A 14,717-nucleotide genomic window follows, 5' to 3' on the forward strand; every position below is an offset into this window, starting at 1 on the left:
TCGTTGTGGACCCCTGGATGGGGGTTTTGGGTCTGCAAATTTTCAGATCCCAGATTTTCTGCACCAGGCCATAGATCTTCTGCACCAACCAGTTTCCGTCTTTTTCCAGTGGTTTTCTGGTCTCTGCCTTCTGTGCTCTCCTTCTGCTCAGGCGTACGCTGCTCTCCCTGGTGTTTTTCTGCCATGTTCTCTTGAATCGGTTGATCCTACCTCCATGGTTCTGGCCCACCTGGCTTCCTAGTCGACTTTTTCTTGTCTCCCTATATGGACTGGGGGTCCACAGACTGTCCCTTCCTTTGGTGTCCCAGTTCATCTGCATGGACGGTGGATCTTCCGAGAGCTCTGTTTCTGGGCCTCAGTTATCTTTTGCCTGGATTCTGGTCAGCAGGCCTTGCGGGCGAATGGGTTCGGTTTTGGGACTGATTCCCCTTTCGCTGTTGGTTATTCCTCCCACCCTAGGGGACAGCTTTGGTACATCCCATCAGTATAGGTGTCGCCCAATGAAGAGCATCCGAAAAAAGGAGATTTTTTTGTACTCAACGTAAAATCTATTTCTCGTAGGCTTTATTGGGGGACACCACACCCACCCATCTCTGCATTTGTCTGGATATTCTTTTCCGGTTATTGTTTTTTGTTATCCGGGATTCCTTTCTAGGGTCCTTCGGACATATTCCTTTGTTTGCTTCTCCTACTGCTTTGTGACAAAACTGATTACCTCACTTCCAGTGGGCAGGTATATCCTGCCAGGGAGGAGCAGACTTTTTTTTTTTTTTTCCCTAGTGTCAGTGCCTCCTAGTGGCAAGAGCATATACCCATCAGTATAGGTGTCCCCCCCAATGAAGGCTACAAGAGAGATTTTACGGTGAGTGCAAAACAAAAAATCTCCTTTTTTTGGTTTTGCGGTAGATTTTGTTATAAAATTATGTACAAAGTACAATTGGCGGCGCAAAAAAAAAAAAAAAACAAGCCCTTATATGGGTCTGTAGGTGCAAAAATTAATGCGTTATGATTTTTAGAAGGTGAGGTGGTAAAAAGGAAATTGCAAAAACAAAAAATGGCCTGGTCCTTAAGGTGAAAATGGGATTAGTCCTTAAGGGGTTAATAATATAGTAAGAAAAAACAACCCTGAAAATTCTAAATAATATCTTATACCTTAAAACTTTATTTCTAAAAGAAAGTCTGCCCCTCCCAGCAGGATATACCCAGCCTACAGACTCTGAGCTATCAGTTTTAGCGTGGTGTCCGTAGGAGGCAGACACAGGTCTGAAGTTCTCTGCTGTACCTCATCATTTTCAGGGACCAGATTTTCCCTGCTTGACCATCCTGAATTCCATGGTCTTCCTTTCAGTCTCCGGGGCCAGCACTCTTAATCGGATGCATTCTCCCGGAACCCAGCAGCTCCGCAGTCCTTCCTCAGCCGCCTATAGCCGGCGGTGCACTGATCAGTCTTGCACTTTATTCCTGTCAGCTGCACTGCGCACGCACAACCGGCTTCTACTTTAGCTTTCGACCGCCTCTGTATAAGGCGCCGGGAGTCTTTAAATTTAGGCCGCGGCCTGGAGCTCCGCCACTTCCCGCCGGCTGGCTTTTTCGGCGGGGTCCCGGCCTATCTCCCCACACCGTCCCCACAGTTCAGTGCTCACTGGGGGGTCACTGACATCCTATCAGTGCGGTGCACACGCTGCAGGGGTCATGGGTGGGTGCCTCCTTCATTTCCACCAATGAGAGTCTGGCTACTTCAGGTTCCACCTTCTGCGGAGACCTCCCTTCCCTCCCTCTCTTCTCCTGGACAGAGTGCCTTCTAGTTCCAGCCTGCTTCTACTCTCCATCTGAGGGACACAGAAACTGGGTGAGACTGCTCCTTTTTTGTTGCTGACTTCTTTGCTTGCTGTTATATCCGAACCCAGACCTTAACCCCCCCCCCCCCCCCCCCTCCTCCAAACCGGTCACTGCAGCCCTGGTGACTTATTACTCTTGTGTGAGCTGTAAAACTAAAATGCCTGGCGGTTCCACTGAATCAATCTGTCCCGCCTGCACTACTTTGCGCTCCTGCCCTCCTGGTCCTTGCTCCCAGGAGGTTGCGCCGGAGTGTGTACCTGTCATTAACAAAAACATTTTATACAATGTAGATAATACCGTTATATGTATATTTCTAATATACATTGGTTAAAAAATGTGTATATTTTTGTCCCTGCAGCTATTGACTGTGTGTCTCTGAGGAGTCCAAATACAGAATGTAAGGGTGGGCAAGCAGGGCTCTGTGCACTAAGGAAAAGCAGGATAGTGGGCATGGAGGCTCTATAACACTCTAGGCTCCCACAGCAGGATGTTTGACAAGCCAGGAGCCTGCACAGAGCCCTGCTTGTCCTACCCTCAATTCCTGTATTTGGACTCCTCACAGAGACACACAGGGTATAGCTGCAGGGAAAGCATTTTTTCAGCCAAAAATATACACAATTTTTAACCAATGTATATTACAAATCTACATATAATTGTATTCTCTACATTATATAAAAAGTTTTTGTTGACGACAGGTACACTTTAAGGGTCAGGTGTCTGCTCCCTCCATTCTCTTTTAGTGCCCACTGGCGTCCGACACTCATCCACACTTTTCTGCAGGGTGTAGCTCATACAGATCCCCTACTCCTCCGTTGGATCTGAATTTGGTTCTCAGTGCTTTGCAGGGTACTCCCTTCGAGTCTCTCCGGGGCGTTTCTCTTCATGTCCTTGACTGGAAGGTGGCCTTCCCCATTGCGGTCACTTCAATTAGGAGAGTTTCAGAGCTGGCAGCTCTCTCCTGCCGTTCCCCCTACCTGGTCTTGCACCAGGACAAAGTTATTTTTCGTCCGGTCCAATCATTTCTGCCTAAGGTAGTCTCCGCCTTTCACCTACATGACGATATCGTCTTACCGTCCTTTTGCCCAGCTCCATCCCATCCCAGGGAACTGTTGCTTTATGGTTTTGACGGGCAGTTCGGATTTAACTTTCGGTCACTTCATCCTTTCATTAGTGTTATTCTTTCTTTGTTCTTACGGAGGGTCGTCGCAAGGGTTTTCCTGCTTCAAAGGCGACAATTTTGCTGTGGGTCCGTTCTGCTATCTCGGAAGCTTACCGCTGCAAAGGGAAAACTCTACCTTTCCGGGTCTCTGCTCAATCCACTCATTCAGTCGGGGCCTCCTGGGCTCTCCGCAACAGGGCTTCGGCCTTGCAAGTCTGTAAGGCAGCCACCTGGTCATCCTTGCACTCTTTTACAAAATGTTACCAGGTGCACACTTTTGCGTCCACTGACGCTGGTTTGGGTTGCAAGGTGTTTCAGGCGGCTGTGGCCCAACCTTCCACCTTAGTTTCTTCGGTTCTCTCCCACCCCGGGGACTGCTTTGGTACGTCCCACGATCTGTGTGTTCCCCAATGGAGCCGAACGAGAAAATATTTTTTTTTGTTTATCATAAAATCTTTCTCGCAGGATCCATTGGGGAACACAGCACCCACCCATGTGTTCTGGTGTCATTGGTTGGTTGCTTGTCCGAGGGTTGGTTCGGTTATTTTTTTTTTGTCTGTGGTTTCCTCGGACAGTGGCTGTTTTTTTTTTTTTCCCCCTGTCGGTCCTCTCCTACTTCTTCTGGACTAAACTGATGGCTCAGAGTTTGAAGGCGGGGTATATCCTGCTGGGAGGGGCCGACTTTTTTTTGTTGCTTAGTGCCTCCTAGTGGCAGCAGCATATACCTAGGGTCTCTGTGTCCCCCAATGGATCCTACGAGAAAGAGATTTTACATTAAGCATAAAAATCTACTTTTATACCAAAGGTCATTTTCTCATGTCACTTGGACACTGTATGATGTGTGGAGAAAGTTTTGGAATCATAGTAACCTTGTATTCATGACCTGTTGTATCATTTTGATTGAGTATTGTTGTATTATCACTGTTAAAATATTTTGTGTTAAGTTTAACAGTCCTTCATTGAAAATCAAAACCTATTTTACCCTAACATTTTTGTGTGTTTTCAGAGCCAAAACCAGTATATGCCCAGTCAGGACAACCTGATGTAGACTTGCCTGTTAGCCCATCTGATGGGCCTTTCCCGAACTCCACACATGAAGATGGCATGCTTAGGTAATCTTTATTTTATGTAAAATTATATTGCTCTAAAACACAGTAACATCATCCAAATATAAGATGTGGGGAGCATTTATCAATGTCCTTAGAGCCCTTTTTTTATTTTTATTTTTTTTGCTTATATCTGGCACATAAAATGTTGCACGTGCACCAAAGCGTTTTTTTGTTGGTTTTTATTTTGCAGCTTTTGGCCTTAAGCAAAAAAAAGCTACAAACGTTCTTGCAGAAGTCAATTTCAGTTTTCACTTTTCAGTGGCTTTATCTAGTGATAATGCAGGAAAAAAAACCTCATGAAATTGACACCAGGCCTGGTTTACTAAACTGTCTTTTGAAGAGCACTTTTGGTGGCAGAGAAAAAAACGATACAAAATAGTATTCTGAAGTGATTCATTTGCTTATTTATTTTTTGCTTACGTGTCAAATATTATGATAAATATGTTGAATATAAGAAGAACCGAAGCAAAGATAAATTACACAATTTCCAAAGACAAAAAGGATAAATCTCCCCTAACTATTTATTTAATTTTAATTAATGGATAATATATTATTTGTATTTTTTTTTTTCTTCTTTAGGCCTAGCATGAAACTAGTAAAATTCAGGAAAGGAGACAGTGTAGGACTACGTCTTGCTGGTGGAAACGATGTTGGCATTTTCGTGGCAGGTGTTTTGGAGGATAGCCCTGCAGCAAAAGAAGGATTAGAAGAAGGTGACCAGATTCTTAGAGTAAGTTACATTAACGCTCAGGTTTCAAGAACTCTGCTGTAGACTTGTTCAAAATTAGGAAAAAAGAAACCTCTGAAGTGGAATCTGATTTATGGGCATCTGCTGTATGGTATAGTCTGCCAATGAACACAGAACATGACTAAATATCTGTACACTTATAATTGCATACCACTTAAAATTGTTTGCTCAGTTTAGGAGCAGATCTTGTGATCTTTAAGCATCTGCTCTAGATGTAAGCTGTAGAAACATGCTTTCTCTTATTTTATGCTGAACTGTACTGCTTGATTACATATAGTAGATATGTGCAACTTTTCTGTGACTTTTGCTGTAGAGGATTTTTAGAACATGATGCATTCTAGTCTATTTTAGACGGAAATGCATTTGAAAAATGCATTGGTGCTGAATTTATCAAAAGCGACTTTTCAGCGACAAGTCTCATCGTCTGAAAGTACGTCGAAATGTCAGACCATGTTGGAGAAGGTTTCAATACAGTCTAAAGCATAGATCCCGAAGTCTGTGCACAGAATTTATCAAGAGCCGTGCGCCTTTGATAAATTAGGCACACAATAGACCAGCCTAACCCTCTGTAGTTTGGTCTATATTGATGCGGGACATAGACAGGTTTGATAAATCTCCACCATTGTGTCTAGTATTATTATTAGATTGGTTTCGTTGGGCATTTTTTTTTCAAGTATCTTATAATATCACATACAGCAACTCAGAAAATAGTGGCATTGTATTAAATGCCTATTTTGACAATTAAGTACTTTCAATTCACAACTTTTTTCCCCTAGGTAAACAATGTTGACTTCACAAATATCATCAGGGAGGAGGCTGTTCTTTTTCTTCTTGATTTGCCCAAAGGAGAAGAGGTCACAATTCTGGCTCAAAAGAAGAAAGATGGTTAGTATATTAAGAATGCAAGTATTGTAATAAATATAATACTTATCGCGCCACCTAGTGTCATAGGAATTTATATACTACATAGTAAATATGTTAGATGCTGGGGAATTTTCGAAGAGAGGCGTTTCACACAACAGTCTTAAGAAAATTCCCACTGCTGTTTATTTCAGCCTCATAATAAATCTGCCACTGGGCAGCAGCTAGCTGTGCACCGCAAGGTGAAAGCTGTGCCAGCTCTGAGCTGGTGTATATTACAGCTATGATTTACACTGGTTAACTGGCGTAAGATTTAGTAAATTTTATGAGCTGCCATGGCCAGGTCCCTTTTTACGCTGTGCTCTGCTCTTTTTTGTAAAGTGGCGAGCATGGCGTAAATCTGCCAAAAAGTCTGTCTGTCTCACTGTCCCTCACTCTTATATATATTTATATGTATATGTGTGTTTATATTATTAGAATTTTTTTTTTTTTTTTAAGAAATCATGTATATATGCTTTAAAAATTTCCCCCACAGTTTTTATCCTTCACATTATGAGGTAATAGTTGATTTTATTGGCCTGATATAGGAAGGCTAAATTACTAGTGGTAAATTCGTTGATCTGCTTGAGGTTCTGTGAGGCTAGCCTGCATTAAAGTTGCCTTATGTGGGATCATAAGTTTTCCTTTCCAGATATCCCTGCAGTTAAAGCCAGTGGAAGCGATTGGCTAGGCTTAATTTACCTGGCCATCAATACAATAAATGAAGTCTAAATTTTTTAGTCCTTCCTAAAAGAGATGGTATAAAGCAGAATATTTTTATTTGTATTAATTTATATTTTGTCTCTTACAGTTTACCGTCGCATTGTTGAGTCAGACGTTGGTGATTCCTTTTATATCCGAACTCATTTTGAATATGAGAAGGAATCGCCATACGGCCTAAGTTTCAACAAAGGAGAGGTGTTTCGAGTTGTGGATACTCTTTATAATGGAAAGCTAGGATCTTGGCTCGCAATTCGAATAGGTAGAAATCATAAGGAAGTGGAAAGAGGAATTATCCCAAATAAAAACAGGTAAAACAAAGCTGATTTGTACATGTATGTATGTCCGCGCACGCGCACACACCTTTTTAGTTAATGAAAAAATATTGGTTACCATTTTTGTTTCTTTCTTTTACTTGTACCTTATCTTATAATTAGAGATGAGCGAAGTTACAGTGATGCGTTTCGTCACGAACCTCACTGCTCGGCATTTGTGGACTTTAGCCTGCATAAATGAGTTCAGCTTTCAGGTGCTCCGGTGGGCTGGAAAAGGTGGAAACAGTCCTAGGAGACTCTCTTATGACTGTATCCACCCTTTCCAGCCCACCGGAGCACCTGCAAGCTGAACTAATTTATGCAGGCTAAAGTCAGTAACTGCTGAGCCGAGAAGTTTGTGCCGAATCAAATTACTGTAACTTTGCTCATCTCTACTTTAAAATGGTGTTTTTCATTTTATAATGATATTTAGTAAGTTTAATGGCTAAAAGTTTTTTTTTTTTGTGGTTTTATTACCTTGATTTAGCCTCAAATGTCTTACATTAACTTATGTTTCTGCAATCTTGCTTTGGTGTAAGCCATGTGAGCCATGCTAGATATTGGGTAAATGAGAAAAATCTATTACACAATTGACATTACAGATTTCAGAAGAAGTTTTTGCACAAAGGTGACCCATTTAAAAAAAAAAAAAAGCTTTTCTAACAACTTGTGATGCGACGTCACGCCTCCACCCCCGTGTGACGTCACGCTCCGCCCCTCAATGCAAGCCTAGTCACGCTTCACGCCCCCTCCCGTAGGCTTGCATTGAGGGGAGGAGCGGGATGTCACACGGGGGTGGAGACGTGACGTGTCACGGGGGTGGAGATGTGACGTCACACGCCGTCGACCCTGTGGTCGCCGGTAATCAGACCCGGAGACTGATTACAAATGGGGTGCCGCGTGCATGATCACGGGGGTCCCCAGCGGCGGGACTCTCGCGATTAAAAAAATAAAAATAAATAAATGTTATCAATAAAACTGATTTATCTTCTTTTACAACTTTACTTAGAGCTGAACAGCTTGCAAGTGTGCAGTACACCCTTCCTAAAACGGCTGGAGGTGATCGTGCAGACTTTTGGCGCTTCCGGGGTCTCCGAAGTTCCAAGCGAAATCTCAGGAAAAGCAGAGAAGATCTCTCTGCCCAACCTGTTCAAACAAAGTTTCCTGCGTATGAAAGAGTTGTCTTGCGAGAAGGTAAATTTTTCAATTTTTTCCCCCCATCTTCCCAAGAGCGTGAGATTTTATATTAAAGGGTACCTCTCATCAAATAAACGTTTGATATATTTTAGATTAATGAATGTTGAATGACTTTCCAATAGCATGTTAATGAAAAATATGCTTCTTTATATTGTTTTTTTCCCGATCAGTCCTGTCAGCAAGCATTTCTGACTCATGCTGGAGTCCTAAACACTCAGAGCTGCCAGCCTGCTTTGTTCACAGCCAAACAGGCTGTGAACAAAGCAGGCTGGCAGCTCTGAGTGTTCTCCTTTGTGAACAAAGCAGACTGGCAGCTAGTAGTGTTTAGGACTCCAGCATGAGTCTGAAATGCTTGCTGCCAGGACTAGTAGGGAGACCCCTAGTGGTCATTTCTTCAAAGTGGAAAATGAATTAGAAGCATATTTTTTAATAACATGCAATTGTAAAGTTATTCTGCATACATTTATCTATAATATATCAAAAGTTTTTTTTGATGAGGTACCCTTTAATGTTACACGCTATATACATGTAATAGTGTGTGTGCGTGTGTGTGTGTGTGCGCGCGTGCGTGCGTGCGCGCGCGTGTATGCGTATATATAATCCTTGTTGGGGAGGAAAATAAACAAAGGAGTAAGCTTTTGACTTCACATCCCGTCATCATATCTCAACCTCATATGCCGTCCTCACATCCCGTCCTCCGGTCTCGTCCCGTAATATGTGTACCAGGTATTGAAATATCTCCAGCTGTACGGAAGTTATGTGGGAACATATATTTCCCATTGTTTTGCATGGGACTTTAAACAAAAACCCCGACCCTTGCAAATGGGGGTAGTTAAGGGTTACATTAACTATCCTATATTTTAAGTGGACATATAAGTAACATGTGACCAAGTATTATCGAAGTATCTCCAGCCGTTTGGAAGTTATGCAGTAACATATATTTGACTTGTATGGGACTTTAAATATAAACCCCGCCCCTGGCAAATGGGGGTGAGTAAGAGTTAAATTACCTATCCTATGTTTGTTGTTGACATATAAATATCCTGTGTGCCAAGTTTCATGTTAATATCCTTAGCCGTTTGGACGTGATGCTAGAACACACACACACGTTGAGTTTTATATATAAAAAAAAAAATATATATATATACATACACACACACACACATATATATATATATATATATATATATATATATATATATATATATATATATATATATATACACATACACACACCACACAATACGTGTGTGTAAATGTTTCCATAAATTCAACACTACTGATGTACAAAAATAAAATGCACAAAAATTGTTGTACGTTTTGCTTATTTTTTTTCAATAAATGTTTTACAGCTGGGTTTCTCAGGCCTGTTGTTATCTTTGGTCCCATTGCTGATGTTGCACGAGAAAAGTTAGCAAGAGAGGAGCCAGATATCTACGAGGTTGCAAGTAAGTTTTGGCACAGGACGTGTAAACCTTTTTTTTTATTTTTTTTTATTTTATTTATTTTTTGTTTGTGCATTGCAATTTTTGCACATACTAGAGTTGTATATATATATTTTTTTTTTAAACAATGTTGTGTGAGAGCAAATAAATTTCGGGATGAGTTAACTTTTTTAATCCCTTATAGAACTGATGCGCAACACTATTCACTTCCCCTGTGCCCGGGCTGCAAAGGAGCTCCTTCCCTCTGTCACCGCGGTCGATGCTGAGCGTTAAAGCAGTTAACTGTCCGAATCGGAGCACAGCTTTGCTCCTCGCAGTTTGCCTACTGCCGCCTATCACCTACCCAGAACGGTTTGATCGTAAATGGACATACATAAATGTCTATTTGCGGAAAGAGGTTAAAGGCTAAACACAGATGGAATTGATAAGTCCAGAGCATAAAAACTATTTAGTTCTCTCCTATGAAAATATGCTCTTTTCAACTTGGTTTAGGTTTTTTTTGCACCACCAAGGAGTTTTCCTGCCTGATCTAACTTTGGGCGTGGAGAAGACCCTTCTGTGTGCTTCAAATTGGCAACATACAATGCGTGGAGAGTGTTGTGAAATAACCCTTAATATCTGATTGGCTAAAGACCATTAGTGGAGGGATATATTTATAAAGCCTTTACAAAAAAAATGCATATCTTGTCTGTACCTTTAAGGCTTCATTTACCCATCCCAGGAGATAAGCTGCACCCTGTGAATGTAAATAGGGTTTCTGTAATCCTGTTCATATTTGCCTGCCCTATTTAATGACAATGGGTCCAGTCTTTGTGCTGATCTGCTGTAGTTGAAAATGCACATGTTGCAGGATTCAAATGATCAGCCTCTTATTTTGAGGTGAAAATGCATGTTGAAATTTAATCTATAGTATGAACAGACTGTAACAAAACTTTTTAGGATAAAATAGCTGCAAATACTATTTTTAAAAGTCACAATAGAACAATAAAAGCTCACAATCTTGCTGGAAAATTCTGATTTTTGTGAGTCTCAATACTAGTTTGTGAAATAGCCTTAACCCCTTAAGTACTCAGCCCATTTTTGCCTTAAAGGGGTACTCCCGGGGAAAACTTTTTTATTTTATTTTATTTATTTATTTTAAATCAACTGGTGCCAGAAAGTTAAACAGATTTGTAAATTACTTCTATTAAAAAATCTTAATCCTTCCAGTACTTCTTAGCGTATGCTGCAGAGGAAATTGTTTTTCTTTTTGGAATTCTCTTATGTCACATCTCTCTGCTGACCATTTTAGGAACTGTCCATCGCAGGAGAAAATCCCCATAGCAAACATATGCTGCTCTGGACAGTTCCTAAAATGGACAGCAGAGGTCAGCAGAGAGCACCGTGGTTGTGACATAAGAGAAATCCAAAAAGGAAAACATTTCCTCTGTTATATACAGCCCCTAAAAGTACTGGAAGGATTAAGATTTTTTAATAGAAGTAATTTCCAAATCCTCTTTAAGGACCCGGCCAATTTTCGTTTTTATTATTTTATCTTTTTTTTTCCTCCTCCCCTTCTAAAAATCATAACACTTTCAATTTTGCACCTACAGACCCATATAGGGGCTTGTTTTTTGCGTCACCAATTGTACTTTGTAATGGCAAGACTTATTTTATACCAAAATCTGCAGAAAAACACAAAAAACATTTATTTGTGTGGTGAAATAAAAAACAGCAACTCCATCTTGTAACTTTTGGGGGCTTCCGTTTCTGCGCAGTGCATTTTTCAGTAAAGATTACACCTTCTCTTTATTCTGTATGTCCATATGGTTACAAGGATACCCAATTTATGTAGGTTTTATTTTACTTCATGCACCAAAATTTGCAGGTTTAAAAATTGTCGTCTTCTGACCCCTATAACTTTATTTTTCCTCATATGGGATTATATGATTATATATTATTTTGTGCCGTGATCTTTAGTTTTTATGTGTACCAGTTTGATTTTGATGGGACTTTTTGATCGCTTTTTCAGAATTTTTCTATGGTGTATGAAATTCACAATTTTTTATTTATTTTTTTACTTTTATCAACTGTGCAGTTTAGCTAACCTTATATTTTAATAGTTCGGACATTTCCGCACGTTTTAGATTTAATTTATTTTTTAGCACCCATAGGGGGATATACCATGCAATCTTGCAATTGCATACACTGTTCAATGCTGAGCTTTGGCTTAGTATTGAACAGTGTTATTGGTGCTCTCCTGCTCCAGTCTGATGAGGCTCCCTGGAGCAGCAGAGGACTGATCGGATGGCGAGGCAGGTAAGAGTCCTCCAGCCATCCACTCAGCTTATCAGGACTTAGCTATTTCACCTCGATGGTCCCCATCAGCTCTGCTGAGCGGCCGGGATTGTTGACTCCGCATTTTAGACACAACAATCAACTTTGTGTCATCTAAAGGGTTAAAGGGGTACTCCTTAGGAAAGTTTTTTTTTTTTTTTTTTTTTTTAAAGATTTGTAAATTACTTCTATTTAAATATCTTAATCCTTTCAGTACTTATCAGCTGCTCCACAGGAAGTTCTTTTCTTTTTGAATTTTTCTGTCTGACCACAGTGCTCTCTACTGACACCTCTGTCCATGTCAAGAACTGTCCAGAGCAGAAGAGGTTTGCTATGAGGATTTTCTCCTGCTCTAGACAGTTCCTGACATGGACAGAGGTGTCAGCAGAGAGCACTGTGGACAGACTGGAAAGAATTTCACAAATTTCTCTTTAGTATATCTGTAGTACACAGCAGCTGATAAGCACTGGAAGGGATAGGGTTTTTAAATAGAAATAATTTACAAATCTATTTAACTTTCTGGCACCAGTTCATTTGAAAACATTTGTTTTCCACCGGAGTACCCCTTTATGCACCAAAATCCAATGGCATATCGGTACACCCTTGGTCCTTAAGGTGTTAAGATCTGTGGGGGAGGCCTTGTTAAAAATAAAAGAAGCGATCCGGTTGCCATGGGCAACTCAGCAACGTTTCATCTAGATATGGTTTGATAAATCCCCCCCCCCCCCCCCCCCCCCCATGGTTCTAAGTTTTGTACAAGTGATACCATAGATCCTTTTATTGACGTTTACTCCCCGCCAGTATTACTAATTAAGAGGTAGTCTTGCAGGAGAAACTCAATATGAGATTGAGATCACCTTGCGTTGAAAAAAAAAGTACTCTCCAAATTCTAGTTTTATCAAGGTATCCCCTCTTTTAAATTTAATTCTGCACAGAATTTGCTGATGTTAAGAGTTTTGTCTTTTCTTCTAAACTCTGGGTTTGTGTAATAAGCATGTTTTTCTATAGGAAGTGAACCAAGAGACGCAGGAACTGACCAGCGGAGCTCGGGGATCATTCGTCTTCATACAATCAAGCAGATTATTGACAGGGTGAGTGATTAATAAGTAAGATAATTTGAGAAATTGGCTGTGCTGGTCATCTTTTACATATAGCAGACGGTTTGACTAGCATCCGCTTTATCCAGTTTAAAGATTGATGCATGCTGATTTAGCATTACAAAGTTGGCTTTTCATTAAGTATTTTAACTAATGTCATATAGAAGTGAAATGTTTTGATTCTTTTGAAGTTTTCAAATAAATGAACGTACCTAGAACTTTTGCTTATACACTAATTACCCATTACATTAAAACCACTGACCATGATATTTATCAATGGGTGATATAAAGTGGTTAACAAATGTATTAGAAGCAATAATGAGCAATCATAAGGAATTAAGCAACTTTTACAAATTTGTATTGGTTTGACAACTGTATCAAAGCATCACCAAAACTATAGCTGAGTGAAATGGCTCTGCAGCCAAGAGCACACACAATGGATAAGTAACTGGGCCATGGAGCGATAGAAGAAGGTGACCAAGTCTGATGAATTGCATTTTATTCATCTTTTCGATGTCTTGATGCGTTTGGGAGAATGCAGCATGGGAGGAAAGCAAGTAGTACCCTGACAGTGTTCTGTACCTTTGGATCCTGACCTTAATGTCGAAATTACATGTGACTCAAGTGCACCCCTTCATGGAGACCCTATTCCTTAATGGCAGGGACCATTTTAAGCTGTATAATGGGCTCTACCACAATGCAAAAATTAAGAAATAGCGTATGGAACATGATAAAAAGTTGAAGGTGTGTTAACTTGGGCTCTTTATTTACTCACATATCATAAAACATCTGTAAGACGTGCTGGAAAAGCAAGCCTTATCCATGGAGCACCAATCTCAAAACAATGTTGCCATATACCACAGGACACATTCAGAGGTCTTGTGGCATTGATGCCAATAACAGTTTTGGCATATGAGGGAGCTACACGATAGTATGCAAGTGGTGCTAGTGGTGTAATTAAATGACAGCTGTACTGCATGAATTTTACATATTCCTGTGCCCAGGCTGCAAAAATAAACAAACTACACTTTAACTCGCCTTCCCACGTTCCCCCTGTTGCTCCGATATCGGCCTCATGGTCCTGCGCTGCTATCCTCTTGCTGCTTCCTGGGGAAGGGAACGCTTCTTACATGTCAGTGTGCTCAGCTTATCACCGACCAAGGCGGAACATCGCTGTGGCCGGTGAAACGCTGACTGCTTTGTGACGCTCCCGTCCCCAGGAAACAGCAAGAGGATTGCAGCGGAGGACCGTGAGGCCGATACTGGAGCAACGGGGGAATGTAGGAAGGGGAGTTAAAGTTTTGTTTAGTTTTTGCAGCCCGGGCACAGGAATATGTAAAGTTCATGCAGTACAGATGTCCTTTAGTCTTTGTATATTATTGAGTTAAATCTACATAAATAAATAAGTAAATTGAGAATATTAGCTAACAGCAGCAAATAATTGAGCATGTATTTATGTAGACAGTGTGACATCCTCATAGGAATATGCCTCAACTCTTGGACCCTTGCTTTTCGGTACAATAGAAGTCATGTGAGTTTTTATCCAGTTTAATGTGGGGTCCAACAGACACTTTTTTCCAATCAAATCAATGAACATTTAGCCTTGCTTGGACTTGGCTTTGGAGTTACGTAACAAATGTAGAAAAGTTGTTTTTGATGTGGGACCTGTACTTACAGTATTTAGGGTAAAAACACAAACTGTCGCTGCATGCGGTCGAAATGCAGCAAATTGTAGCACTAGTTGAAGGCAACTAGTTGCTACTATTCGGCCTCATATGGCTGATGGCTTGTGTGGTTTCACTCTTAATGTGGGTATGCCATAAATGTTGAAGATGACTATATACTACTAATACTAAGAATATACTGTATATAC

At 40.7% G+C, this 14,717-nt stretch overlaps 1 protein-coding gene across 20 annotated transcripts in view; it reads left to right on the top strand.

The window, feature by feature from the left end:
• The window catches only part of TJP1 (tight junction protein 1), a 637,810-nt gene that overhangs the window by 587,539 nt on the left and 35,554 nt on the right, over positions 1-14,717 (top strand). For all 20 annotated transcript variants that reach the window (XM_056572491.1, XM_056572485.1, XM_056572486.1 and 17 more), the window contains 7 exons: positions 4,005-4,110; positions 4,687-4,837; positions 5,632-5,740; positions 6,567-6,786; positions 7,799-7,983; positions 9,339-9,434; positions 12,756-12,838. In XM_056572491.1, coding sequence (XP_056428466.1) covers positions 4,005-4,110; positions 4,687-4,837; positions 5,632-5,740; positions 6,567-6,786; positions 7,799-7,983; positions 9,339-9,434; positions 12,756-12,838 — 950 coding nt within the window. The remainder of the gene's footprint in view (positions 1-4,004; positions 4,111-4,686; positions 4,838-5,631; positions 5,741-6,566; positions 6,787-7,798; positions 7,984-9,338; positions 9,435-12,755; positions 12,839-14,717) is intronic.

The sequence above is a fragment of the Hyla sarda genome, chromosome 4, assembly GCF_029499605.1.
Source record: "Hyla sarda isolate aHylSar1 chromosome 4, aHylSar1.hap1, whole genome shotgun sequence".
Classification (NCBI taxonomy): domain Eukaryota; kingdom Metazoa; phylum Chordata; class Amphibia; order Anura; family Hylidae; genus Hyla; species Hyla sarda.